Genomic DNA, 14,689 nt, shown 5'->3' with positions numbered 1-14,689 from the left:
CTAGAACAGGCTCCCCAGGGTAGTGTCACAGCACCAAGCCTGCCTAAATTCAAGAAGTGTTTGAATAATGCTCTCAGGCACATGGTGTGACTCTTGGGGTGTCCTGCACAGGGCCAGGAATTGGACTTGATGATCCTGATGGGTCCCTTCCAACTCGGCATATTCTGTGATTCTATGAACACTGTTACCAGTGTTTGGCTACTTGCTCCGTTCTTCAGCTTTCAGAAAGGACTACTTTTCTTGTGACCTTCACATCAGTTAGAAAAGTAGGGAAGATAACCTTAATTTTCTCTAAAAAGAATGCTTATGTCTTCATAACTTTCTGTAAACTTCAATCTAACAAAATGTCAGGTTCTGCTTAGTCAGAAATTAAACTTGCTGTGGTAAGTTCCTGTGTAAGAATTCTTGGGGGTGGGGTATGCTGTCAGACCTCCTTTAGGAGGACTCTCCTGCTTGCTTATACATGTTCCTTGAGCATATAATGTTTAGCTAATTCAGTACAGGGGTAAACTGCTGTATGAGTTTGACATCTTTGTAACAGTCATAATGTGCTCCTTTAGAGCTCAAGTGATGCTCATGAGAACACTAGACCTGCAACTAGCATTTGCACCACACTGTATGCCGTTTTCATAGCCTCTTAGCATGCTCCTGTCTTCCTTTGGAGTTGTCAAGCACAGTGTCAATGACATGTGGACAGCCATTGCAGCAAGAAGGAGAGGTTTCTTTCCTGTTTCCAGGGATTTGTCTATAAACTGTCTATTTGTTAGTTAATATCTATTCATTAACTGCCTTCCCTGAAAGATTGTGAGAGTGTCTGAGAGGAAAGTGCAACCACATACCCTTCTATGGCCAGTAGGAAAGGATGCAAAGGATGTAGTATAATTTCTGATGGGTAATGTATACCTTTCAGAGCGTATACTGTTAAACACAGTGTTAGCCTACTTTTGTTTAAACGCTGCCTCTTGAAGTCCTTGTACAAGTAAGGCACCTTTTATATTGACTGGAATTTCTGGAGTGAGAAATACTGCATAAAGAAATGTTACTGATTAAAGAAATAAATTGAGGGGAGAGGTATAGAAAAGAAAGGAAAAAAGTGACATTATCATTAGGATTTGGGACCAAGATTAAGAAAGCTACTGGAGTGGATATTATGGATATTCCTGGATCAAAACCGAAGATATTATGTCTCAATTAATTTTTATTCCTTTTTATTTATTCAGTTGGGGGGAGGGATTTTAGTAATGAATCAGAGGATTGGTGGAGAAAAGCTGACATAATCCTTTGGACTCTCTTTAAATGACCCAGAATAAAAAGAAATTGAAGAAAAGAAATCAATTGGGGATTTCAAAAGATGAGCAACAGCTTATTCCAGAGGATAGAATTTATTTCCCCAGAAAGACTGTAACCAAGATTAGGAATTTAAAGTATTCATTGTTAATGTCTTGCTGATTTCATACATACACACTGCCTTTCCTAATAGGAACAAAAATAATAGAGAAGAAACTGTACTGCAGCGCAAAACAGCTGCTAGTGCTCCTCCTCCCCCAAGTGAGGAAGCAGTCTCAAGTAGTTCTGAAGATGATTCTGGGACAGATAAAGAAGATGAGGGTGCTGTTTCTCAACGTTCAACTCCGGTAAAGGTGACTGATACAGGAGACAATACAAAAATCACAGAGGTAAGAAATTACTGTGATAGGCAAGAAGGCTTAAAAATTCACATTTCCTTAGGGAAAAAACAGTAAACATTATAGAACAGTCAAAAGTAAAGCTCTGAGGCATTTAGTGAAAAAGGTCTCCAAGGTAATTTTTGTGTGTAGATATTACACAACTGCTTATAAACCTTCTCTGTTCTTCTTGTTGTGTGTTAGTGAAACACAAAAGAAAATAGCACTAAAAGAAAAGAAATCTACGGTATTTGAAAGGTATTCAGGTCATTACATAAAGCATAAAATACATTTGTGTTAATTCAGAGCAATAGTATACTTCTGATTATTGTTACTTACCATTCTCTGGCACACATCCAGATGGTCTTGGAGCACGCAAATAGGATTCCTTTTCTTCAGGAATGTACTTGATCTAACTACCCAATCAACATTTAGTCCATGGGAGCTAATTTGGAGCAAATACCCTGAAAGACTTGTAGTATGGACCTGAGATCTGAGCACCACATCTTTGAATTACAAAGCAATTCCTTTTGGATGATGCCACTTGCTCAGGTCAACATAACTGTAAATTAATGATCAATCTGTATAAATTTCAACCAGATTTATGTGAACACTTTTAAATTACTGTTTCATAATTATATGGTCTGGCATTTAAAAAAAATTAAACTAACTCCAAAAATGTACATGATAATGTTATCTCATTGGTCCTATGATATTACTCCTACTCAAGTTGAAGATATTAGCAGTGAATAAAATAGTGAAATAAGTTGCAGAAGCACAGTGAAATGGAAAGAATGTGTATTCTCAGTTGTGGGCTATTAATCTTTTTTTACTAATGTAACTCCACTTTCTTGGAATCCCTTGGGTACTAATTTAATGAAAATATTGAGTTGTATGAAGTATTATGGAAATACCTATTTTATTAATTCATGTAATCATTCTTCAAATTCTTTCTTATACCAGTGAAACTGTCTTAGCAAAAGGATATGCTAATGGAGACTACAGAAATTTGGAAAATACTTACATTGTCTGAGAGGAGGGTTGATTTTTTTTTTTAGTCACAACTAATTTAAATGGTTAGAGTGTTGTGCTTGTACATGTTACCACTTTTGAAGAAAATTGAGTATTTATGATCTTAGTCAATATAAAATGTAGTGCCTGATAGGCAACAGACAATAAATCTGTTGGTTTTGGTTTGGTTTTTTTTCTACCACCATACAGATTTTCATTCTGTTCAGTCCTTAGCCTAGGATTTGTGTTCTCAGATAGTAGATTTTCAGCCTTCTGTTCAACAGTGCCTTCTTCCTAATCATAACGAAGCACTTTCAATAAAATAACTGAATTTATGTGGTATTCATTTTGGACAATTTGGATTAAGCCAATACAAGTGCATTTTTCTGTTTATGCAAGATATTTTATCTGAAAGTTTTCCATTATCTCTGAATAATAGAGTACCTGTTGTCCAGCAAATCAGATTTATAGATTTTTTTTAAACAGAAATCCAAGCTTAAATTTTACTCTTGATTCCTAGTATTGCACAATTTATCTCATGTCATTTTTCCCCTCTGTTTTGAACACACTTCAACACTCATACCTAAGGTAACTTTTTTAGATTTCTAAGATACTTAAATGAAAAATGTATGTAAACACAAAATATGATTTAAAATATTATCGAATGTCAATGGCTTTCAATTCAGTGAGTTATTTTGATTTTTTTAATAATGCATATGAAGAAATATATTCCAATTTATTAGCACCTTTTCATGCACTGAATTTTAGTCACAATTTGCATTGTTAATTCATGCTATTCCTTGTTATTTGGAGAACCCAAATAGCTAGTTCCTATCCTCGTCTCTGAGAAGTTATTAAAAAAACACTTTTATACTTCTGGTCAGCCCATATCTTTCTGGAGTTCTTTGACTTTGGATCTTTTTGAACTAAAAGAAAACTGTCTTTATAGTTGACTTGCAGACATTTGTGTCTTGTCAGTAAACCCCCTCAGTTTAGCACTGAATCCTTAGACAAAGTGCAGTATTGAAGGTGCGTTGGTTCCTTGTTATAGTTGACTGACATGATTGCGTAATGTATTAAATAAAAATAGTTTTGTTCAACCTGAGGTTTGTAATTATTTCAGAATTGACAGCAGGAACTGTGAAAGCAAATGTGGGAGCGTGTTCTGAACAAATATGATTTATTCTATATTAAGTTTCAACACAGAACATAATTTAATAACTACATCATTACGTTCTAGGAATATAATTTATTCTCCTAATATGTTGTTTTATCTGATGTTATCTTTAAAGAATTCTTTCTGTGTTGAATAATGGTTTTAATATAAAAATATGCAGCAGCTAAGATTAATATTTATATAAGAAACTTATTTGGTTTTGTGTGCTTTTGAAATTATTTTTAAGTTTAGAAAGAGTTCTGTGCTTAAAACCAAACTTCTTTGGATGTTGTTATGGTATTCTCAGTTTGAATCTTTCTTCTTATGTTCCAGAATGTAGTGCAATCAACAAAAGATGTGTATGGAATCAATCTTTCAGATATTCCTTCAGAAGATGATCTCGCAATATATACCAGGTGAGATAAATTTCCAGTAGTAATCAGTAAAAAATAATTTGAGGCAGTTAAATGCAGTTTTTCAAAGTGCTGCCTTTGATCAAACTTATGTAACTTATAAATTTTAGAGATATTTGGATATATATACTATTCTCTTTTTAAAATCAAACTGTTTTCGGATGTCCTTGTCAACTCTGATTTCAGTAGAAGTTAAATAAATTCCATAGGAGTGGTCCCATGATTGTAAGCTTTGTAGTCTGTGGGTTTTGCATTTTTCAAATGTTGAATTACAGTAATTCAAATCAGTCATAAGTGAAATAGCTTATTCTGTAAAAATGCATACAAAACAATAGAAGTTTTCCTTTTTTTAACATAATGTCTTATTCATAGAGATGTGTTAACTGTTACCTTTTACTCAAATTTAAATAGTTGTGTGACTTTTGGAAGGAAATAATCTGTGACTTTTGAAGGAAAATTACTTTTCTGAATAATATTCAGCTTTTTTTCTTGAAACATCTTGGTCTTCTGAGTTTGAAGTAACTTAGACTGTTCTCCTCTAGAAAACAGTTGTCACATTCCTACAGGAGCCATGAACTATCTGCTCCCCAAGAGCAATCAGCAGATTGATTTTCTGAATTGCCATAACCTCATACAGAGCACTGGCTACATGTCGCTCTTGTTAAAAACTGTGTAGTTACACTGTTGTTCTCAAATACTCTCCTCAATATCACAGAATAATACTAAGGCCAAAAAGAAACTGGTTCAAATTTTCGTTTTTTCTTAAACCAGAAAATTAATTTGAACATTTTGGTTTTTTTTTTAACTTGAACCAAAATTGAACTAGAATAATATAAGTTACGGATGAACTAGAGCTGAGCCAAAAAGTCATTTACTCTATTCCCTGGATAGATCAGTTGGAGAAATTTAGATACAAATTGAACACCCTCTTAGTTCCTAAAGTCTTGTAACACTGTTGTCAAGAGAGCAGTTGCTTATGCAAGACATCAGGAGGGCAAATCAATGGCATTTGCTTATTAAACTAATGTTTCAAACATCTGCTTAGAATGTAGAATTAATGATGTTTGAGAAAAGAGATAGATATAAGAAACCTACACATCATCTCGGAAAAACACTGTACATATGTTGAAGTGAATACTTGTGAAACATGTTGAAATGGCCTTATGTGCACTTCTGTTTATTTTCTAATGTGTAATAGCAGGGGCTACCTTATTGTATTTGAAACATTTTCAGTTTTTGAGGGGAATTTTAATTCACTATGCTGTCTTCTGATTTGGTGATATGTGATGTTTCATCCTGACTTAGTTCGTTAATCCACTGAAATATTTTTTTTCTTTTTATTTAAAAGTCTTTTTGTGTTAATTTTTCTTTAGGTGTAGCTACTTCTCTTGCAGTCTTTAGTTCTTTGAAATTCCCATTTCAACCTATTTCCTAAATCCTGAATCATTTGAAGATAGAACACTTGAGTAGGGCTGAAGAAGATGTTTCTCATTATCTCTAAAATTTTTAACTTCACCTATGCCTCTAACTTTAGTTTTTTATTTTAACCACTAGAAAATGGGTGCCAATTTGCCAATTTTCCTTTGATATAGCTGATAATTATTGTGGTTCTGCAAATGGCACAGTGGAAACTGGTGTCTACTCTTGAGTCTCTCTGTGTAGATGAACGACTCTGTGATAACATCCAGAATTGCAGCTACTTCCCATTTTATAATTTTTCAGGCTGGACTAGCATTCAGTCTATTGTAGTCGTAACACTATAAACCCCATGGGGGCTTTGAAGCTCCCTATTCATATTCTTTTAAGACCAAAAAAAAAAAAAGAAGCTTGCATTTACTTAATTTCCTTCAAGCAGTGCAGGTTTTAAAAATAAAACAATTACAAATTCCTTACCTCTTTTAGCTAACAAGACATTGTGCTATTTCTGATCTGATGTGCTGATTTATGTAATAAAGGATGTCAGTAAAATCTATACTTCCCAAAATGTACATCACTTGAGAATAGCAGCAATTTCTCTCACAGTATGATTACAGTTATCACATCGAGTCTTTTTCTGTTATTGTAATAAGGGAAATGGAGATGTAGGATCCTGACTTTACATGATATCCTTGGCCATGTTACATGTTTTTTTTCTTTATTAATATTAGGGTCTCGCAGATTTAAAGTACTTCAGGTTAAGTTACTTTACATCAACTGATCTATATTATAAGCCTATTTGTAAATGCAAATTGAAAGTAATTTGAATCTATTCAGCCCGTTTTCACTGATGGCTGAGATAACTTAATTCTCTTCAAAACAGAAATCACAGAAGCACAGATTTGTTGAGGTTGGAAGGGACAGGAGGTCCCTAAAATAATTTGAAGATGTATACTGCAGATCAACTGTGCATGGTACCTTACTGATATCTGGTAACTTGCTTGTGTACATTTAGATCTTGTTTGTTTCAAAATATTGAATAATTTAAAGCAATTAATTAAAATACTTATGCCAGTAGTTTGCCTTTGGTTTTTGCTTTTTAAGCTGGTTTCAATAGCAAACTCCTGCACTAGGTCTTAATTATCTTGGTTTCCACTTATAATTCTCTTATTTAGAAATGTAAATATTCATTCCTTCAACATCCAAAGTGATGTTGTGTGTTTCTGAGGCTCTTGTTTCTACAATATAGAATCTGAATGGAGCAGAAAGCAAAGCTGCAGTAAGTTGTTTAGAAATGTATTGCTCATTTGACTTCTGTACGTTCTTTCATGCAGTTGGTTTTACACTGGTAGTTGCTGCTTGTTAAAATGTAGTAAATATTCCTGAAATAGACCAGTGAGACTTTTTAAGCTAAATGGAAGCCAACTACTAAGAAAAACCCTTTGCCTCAGAAAATTAAAGTATTAGATCACAACTAACATTTACTTCTCTTTTCCGTCACACAGATGTGTTGGAGGGTGAACAAATTGAGTGCAAGATAACTACATATACATATATTTGAAACTCTCTGACTTTTCCTTTTAGGCTGAATGACTAAGATCAGTGATAAACAACTTTTTAAAAAACTTTGCTCCACTTCATTGCCAAGAAAAAAAGCCATGACAGTATTTACCTTTGGCAATGTCTTCCAGCAAATATTTGAAGATGGGGGAATTGTCCCAAAAGGTTGTGCTTGTAAATAAGTGATCTGGACTAACAACATTTCAGATGAATAAACTGGATTGAATTTGGCAGAGGACTGACTTAAATCTGAAACTTGAGAGACTTTACCTCTTTTCCTGATTTCATCTAAATGATTGTTTTGAAAAAGACATAGGAAGTTGACTGTAGAGGGCTATCTGTTTCTTCAGGAAGGCCTGCTTCTATCTCATGACATACTAGATGATACCAATTGATAAGCAAGTCTGTTTTCAAAGGAGGTTGGGAGTTCACACATGCATCCACTGTGAACTTTTAAAAATCCCTCTTGTTCACCGGAGAGGTACGCCATGATCGGTGACTTTTATAGCACAACTCAGAACCTCATTTTTTAGTGTCAGTTTCTTTCATTTGATGATTTTTTTTGTGATAGTTCTTTTATTTCTTTGATTTATTTTTCTATCTACTGCTTTTTACAGGTTTGTTCAGCTGGGACAGGGTCAGCATAAACAAGACAAGGGCAACCAGCCGTTTTCCTCAAAACACCAGTTGGATAGGGTAATAAATTTGTAAGTGTTATTCTTCTTTATCCCTTTAGCCTGATTTTGCTTTTGTAACTAGGCCTGAAAAAACATCAGGCAAATTTGATGCTAAATTGTTTGAGTCACACTTCCATTTTTTTACTGCATAAAGAGATTTAATGCGTAGCATGAAGAACTGGGTTTTTGGTTTGTTTGGTTTGGGGTTTTGGGGGGTCGTTTTTTGTTTGTGTTCTTTTGGGGGGTGTTGCTTTTTGTTTGTTTTTTAGTTTTTGCAGTATAAGGGATTTTGTGTTCAAAAGTCTTAACAATGCTGAGTTAACACAACGCGCTGAAGCTACTGAGTTTAAAAGGCAGTTTCTTCTTACTGTGATTACTTTTGAAAGAGACAGTTTGAAAGACTGGTTGCATATTCGTCATTAAAAAAATTCAAAGTTGCATTTGAATCTTCTTAGTATTAGTAGAAAAAAAGGGTCATGATATTATCCAAATGTTATTTTATTATTGAAGCAAGTCTTAGAGTTTAGATGATCAAGTCCTAACTTCCCAGTTGACATCTTCCTGTACTGTAGGCAGCTTAAAGTTTCACCAAGGCAAGGCAGATTTTTATTTATTTTTGTCTCTGGGGTACCTGATCTTTTATCCAACAGCATGGCCACTTCATAGAACTCCAGTCCATTGAAGTGAGGGAAGCTTGGACACAGCATTTGTCCAAGCGGGGATAGAGACTGTGAGTGTCTCAGTTGGGCTGAGAGAGTAGAATAACATGAAACAGATGTAATGCTGTGTATGGGACAATATTGTCTAATATCAGTGATTTAGTGTTATCTGTCTTTAAAGTGATGATACCACATTTGTAGGTAAGTGAGCCTGTAGTTTTATAATAAAATATATCTCATGGGTATTAAAGTAGTAAATTAGATGGGCAAAGTGTAAAACTGTTTTTCATAAGAGGGAGCAAGCCTGAATGTTTTAAAGGGAAATGCTTATTAAGAAAATATTTTATAAGAATATTTTTTTATGATGGCAATTTCTTTTTTTGTAATTGCAAAATCTCCTGGCATGTTAGACAGTGTAAGAGGTAACAATTCCCTTCTTAACCCTTCAAAAGTAGGGTAAATTTTCCCTCCATGCTTTGCTGCTGCAAAATAAACACATTAAATAGAATCTATACACAGAACTCTGGAGGCTTTTGGTAGGCAGATGTTAAGTTTTTTCTTTTCCCAAGTGTATTTTCCCTGTGTTTCTGAATAGTAAAAGTGTAAAAGTCATAGAGCACACAAATCTGTGCTTTCTGTCACTCCTCCTCTTGTAGTCACGTAGATCATCTTTCTCTGCCAGTTCTACCAAATATACTCCTCTGTGCAGATCTGGGAGGAAATAGGGTATCTTAGAGTTGGTAATTTCTTTTTTCTAAAAGTGTATTTTTACACAACTTGAAAATTTCCTTTGGGTTTTGTTCTGTAACTTTTTAAAGATGTTTAAATACTGTTTGGATGGTAACAGATTATTCTTTCAATAAAAGTCATAAATGTAGGCATTCTTTAAAGGCATGTTGTTAAATTCTGAAACAAGGAAGCTTTCTCTTACAGAGGTGGAATTACTCCTCTGAATCAGAAATTTCCTTGGAGAATGCTACCTTTTTAGAGATAAAATAGAATGAACTAAGATTAGGGAGAGAGGGAGGGTTTTCAGTAACAGCAGCTGAGACACATTCTGCACTTGTTTTGCAAGGAGCTCTTGAAGAAATTGAAAAATTATGGTAACTTGTATTAATTTGATGCTAAGTGCATTTTAAATAGAAAAAAATATGGCAAATTTAATTTTCCAGTAGTTCCTTCTAGATGCAAATGCAATTAAACCCCCATTCTTTTCATAGTAAAATGAAGTACTCAATCCAAAACTTTGGTTTCTCATCAGACATGAGATATAATTTAGACTTAGATTAGTTCCTGACATTTCCACACTTCACAAGAAAAATCTTTTTGAATAACCCCACACCTCACAACCTTAAAACACTTGGCCATTTTTATCAAACACATTAAGCCAATACAAAAAGAAATACGTCTTATTTTTATAGTGTCACTTCAGAGATATCTATGAGCTCAGATATACATTGTAGAAAGGCTGAAGAGAAAGTTCTGGTCTAAATTTAGAAACTGTAAGTAGAGATTAGAAATAAAAAGTGGATACTTGAACAGGGACTGCAGTGATGCAGTGAAATAATACTGAAGTTGAGTGGAGAATGTGGAAGGATATTGAAATCCTTCTTTTTGTTCTTAGAAATTCTATGAAGGGATAAAGGATAGAATTTTACTTAGAGCTAAATAGAACTAAGCAGAGCTGGACGACTATTAGCACAATCTATTGTACTGTATGTGAAGAGATACTTGGAGTACTATAGTATAATTACTGTGGGCTGACACAATGCACCTGTTTCTAATTCCCTAGTATTCATTGTGGTGTGATATAAATATACTGTTGTAAAAACATACTGTCAGAACCTTTTCAAATGTACTTCATGCATTTGTCTGGGAGTACAAGAAATTTTATTACCTGCTGAAGAGGGAATTGAGTGTTTGGATTCACTGCAGCACTAAAGAAGAGTGTGGACACGTCTGAATGTCCTTATAATAGAAGAGTAGGTGGTGCATATGTCAGAGTCCAAGCTGTCTTCAGTGCCTGCACTAAGTGTAGCCTGTACAAGTTAAATGCTCTACTGGGGCATTTTAGTCTATAATACCACTATAAAATATAAAAGTTAAAATAAAGCGTCAGAGTCCAAGAAGTGTTTGGACAATGTTCTCAGGCACATTGTGTGACTCTTGGGGAGTCCTGCGCAGGGCCAGGAGTTGGACTCAGTGATCCTGATGGGTCCCTTCCAATTCAGCAGATTCTGTGATTCTGTAATCACCAGCTTAGTGGGCTGGTGTTCTTTCTTTTGCCTTTGAAGTCTCATTTGGATCCTTATGTCAGCAGCATTGGAATCATATCCTCTAAAAATATGACCATAACAAATTCCTTTGAAATATGGAGGAAATTTAGTTGTTCCTACATAGGATATTATGGTTTTGTTGAATTTGGGATTTTGTAGTATTGACAGTCTCTAGCAAAAAAACAGAAAGTACTGAAAGGTGTGCCACCTTATCCCATCTGCTTTTAGACATTCTAGTGAAAATTCTCTGACCCTTCTTTAGCCTGTCGCTCTGTCTTCTCTGTGATGTGATAAATTTCTATTCATCAGTATAAGGTAACTGTCTTCCCAATTAATCTATTTGAAAAAGTAAGTCTAAGCTTTTCCTTAAAGAAACACAATATTCCTCTTTCTTTTTTTTTTTCTTTTACTTATGAGTTCTTTTGATACTTGTTTTTCCTGTCCTATCTTTAGGTTCCCTTGTGTGTTCGATCTTTAAATTTTGAATTAGCTTGTGGTCAGTGTAAATCATTCTTACTTAAAAGATTTATCTTTCCTTGGATATCATCTTTCTGTATCAGATGTTCTTTCCTTTTCTCATATTCCTTCTGTCTGCTCTGTAGAGAAGCTGCTTCTAATTTGGATTGTAAAATGTTTATCTAACTGCATTACCTGTATAAGGAGACTCTGTCTTTTCTCTAACCCTTGAAATTGTACATACCTTTAGAATTTCAGTTAATTGTTGTGGGACCTGGATGTAGTCCAGTTTTTGCTCCTGCTTGGTTCTGCAAGATACAAGTTGTAGTATTATTGGGCATAGAAGTTTTCTGTTTTTCAGCCCTCTCCATTCACAAAGAATGTGACTGAAACTCTGTTGTATGGAGGTGTTGGTGTCTAAGAAAGGACAATTCTGTTGAAGGTTCTTTCAGGAGCACAGCAAGCAATTTAAAGGGATACCATTTATGGTAAAAAAATAATAATTAAAAAAAAACCAAAAACAAACCAAAAAAGCAGCCCCTCTGGATTTGCCAGAGTTTTGTAAGTCAAATATCATAGCATCCTAGAATGCTTTGGGTTGGAAGGGGCCTTGAAGGCCATCTAGTTCCAAGAGCCCCTGCCATGGGCAGGGTCATCTTCCACTGGACCAGGTTGCTCAAAGCCCCATCCAACCTGGCCTTGAACACTTCCCAAGACAGGGCATCTGCATTTTCTCTGGGCAACCTGTTTCAGTTCCTCACTGCGCTCACAGTAAAGAATTTCTTCCTAATGTCTAATCTAAACCCACCTTCTTTCAGTTTAAAACCATTACCCCTTGTCGTCTCACTATATGCCCTTGTAAAAAGTCCCTCTCCAGCTTCTTGCAGCACCCTTTAGTTACTGGAAGGCTGTTGTAAGGTCTCCTCAGAACCTTCTCCAGGCTGAAGAACCCCAACTCTCTAAGCCTGTCTTCGTAGGAGAGGTGCTCCAGCCCTCTGTTCATCTTCATGGATATTTGCTTAAGATTCAAACAAGGCAAAAGAGTGCATTTTGTTTCCTTCTTTAGATATACTTTAGAGACTTGAGGAGAACTAATCAATGTTGAAACAAATGGTGGCTTTCTGGCGACCTCTATTTTTCTGAGAGCTACACACATCACCATACACTTTTTCTTCAGAGTATGGATCATCATCAATGTAATTGAAGATTTTAACTGTCATCTTCTACTTTAGAGTCAGTGGGTACTCTTGGTGAAAACATAACGCTGTGAAGCAAGCATGCTTACAAGTGGGATGAAAATAATTGAAAGTTGCATGTCCTTCATGACATAGCATTTATGTTCCTATCTGTGTAATTTTCACTGGGAGGCCATAAAGCTATAGGTCTCTAGGGAAATCTGATAGCCAAGTCATAAATAATGTGCTCTCCTTCATGACTATTGTAAGATATTGAACTTATTAAGTAGAATAGATTTTTACATGAATAGTGTTAGAGAAATTACTTTTAATTAAATGACTGGATAATACAAGCACTCTGCAAATAGCTACAGCTTAATACAGGGTTATTAATCAAAATTGTCATGCATGAACATGCGGTTCTTTCAATATATTTTTATCATGTTGAAGCAAGTAGGTGGAAAATTGAGATTTAGTTGCTAAATGCTTCCATTGTGCCTAAGGAAAGGACTTTTGATTCATTAGTGCTTCAGAAATGTCATGTCTTTAGAAACCAATCAATAAATAGAGAAGGCATCAAATTAGTGTTATGGCTCTGTTTTGTTCTTTTATTTAATTGTCCACCTTCTAGTGGACTAGACAGACCAGCTACATTTGAGTAAGTGCCATCTTTTGGTGTTAGATAGTGACACTGGTAAGTTAGTACAGTGTGCTAGTGTCAGATACCATTGCTACAGTCTCAGCTTGGATGCTTTACACTAGTTAAATAAGTACCTGGGGAAACTATGGATGCTTTGAAAAGCAATCTACTTTTAAAGCATCTATATATAAAGTTAGATAGACTACTGTTTTTTACCAGTTCTGAAAACACCTACCTTAAGTAAACTAGTAGAAATGATAATGAGAAGAAACTAGCACATTGTTGAGAAAAAAAATTTGAGTTTTAAGTATGCAACCAAACTCTATGGGTGAGTAGTGATTTTATTGTCTCAAGTTCAATAGTATTCTTGTGTAAGTAATTCTATCATTGCAGTCAAAATATAATCAAATGAATTTATAGCTATGCAAAGCTGAAATATGAAATTGAAGACTATTATTTTAATCTGGAAACCATTTTGATATACCATATTCCAGTTGTAGTGGAATACTAGGCATACTGTACTACATGGCACACTAGAGTCATTTTTTTAGACTAATGAACTATCCTGATGAAACATCCAAAATACAACGTATTTTAATAAAATAAAAGGCTGGAGGAAAAAAGGGAACAAGATTTTTTTGACAGTTTTAATGGAGATCCTGATTTAGAAACAGTGTAAAATGTTAGTTTGTGCTCATAATGCAACTAGAAGTTGGCATTATTATGGCATTTCATTTCTAGAAGGGCTTTGCCATTGCTGAAGTGTTACAGGTCTTCCTTGTTTCTTCCCCTTAAAAGATTCTACACACAAAAATAACTTCATGTCTCTTGAAGAGCACCCAGATAGAGAGTCATGACTGTGGCTTCTGTGGAATATGACAATGATGCTAATATCCGAATCTCTGTTGCAATTGGGCTGGTCAATGTTTGCTTTTGGAAATAGTGAGATTTGACAGTAAGTTGCCACTGCACTCTTTACCTGAGAAGTTTTGAGCCCAAAAATATGTGCATACACTAATACAATATTTAACAATAGCATTCTGACTTTTTTTCAGCCACTGGCACTGTCTACTACTCCAATATGCTCTTATGTAGAGTACTTAGAAAATTTCTCTTCAGTAGCCAAAATAATAGATGACAAATGAAAAGCTAGTTAAAAAATCTCAGGTATTAAACACAGTTTTGGTAGAGCTTGGAGCTCTACATTAATGGCAAGGTTACAAGGTTGGTCAGAAAATAACTGGTGTATGAGTAGAGATAAATAGACTTGGTTGTCTGATAGTGATGTAGAGGAGGCAAGCAGAGAATGACTGATCACCGTTTCTCCCAGGGTAGGAATTACAAGCAACCCAAGTCTGTGATGACAATGAAATGAGTGTCACATCAGACACAATTAAGGCATGGAACTTATTCCCACGGGATTCTGTTGATTGCTAAAATCCAGGAAGATATACTAGAGAAGGGATTGGTTAGTACCTGTTCTGTCTTAACAGACTGTCCTCAAACCTTTCTGCTAATTACTCCATGAGACAACTACTGGGCCCAATGGAATTTTGGGTCCACCTATGAGGAATGATCGAATGTAG

At 35.0% G+C, this 14,689-nt stretch overlaps 1 protein-coding gene across 1 annotated transcript in view; it reads left to right on the top strand.

Moving 5' to 3' along the window:
- The window catches only part of FIG4 (FIG4 phosphoinositide 5-phosphatase), a 60,680-nt gene that overhangs the window by 42,163 nt on the left and 3,828 nt on the right, over positions 1-14,689 (top strand). Inside the window, exons 20-22 of the mRNA XM_051792356.1 lie at positions 1,481-1,676; positions 4,165-4,247; positions 7,838-7,927. Coding sequence (XP_051648316.1) covers positions 1,481-1,676; positions 4,165-4,247; positions 7,838-7,927 — 369 coding nt within the window. The remainder of the gene's footprint in view (positions 1-1,480; positions 1,677-4,164; positions 4,248-7,837; positions 7,928-14,689) is intronic.

Source organism: Manacus candei, unplaced genomic scaffold (genome assembly GCF_025592945.1).
Source record: "Manacus candei isolate 608988 ecotype Guabito, Panama unplaced genomic scaffold, ASM2559294v1 h1tg000034l, whole genome shotgun sequence".
Taxonomy (NCBI): domain Eukaryota; kingdom Metazoa; phylum Chordata; class Aves; order Passeriformes; family Pipridae; genus Manacus; species Manacus candei.
The sequence above is the reverse complement of the archived record's forward strand: the minus strand, read 5'-3'. Positions and strand labels throughout refer to the sequence as shown.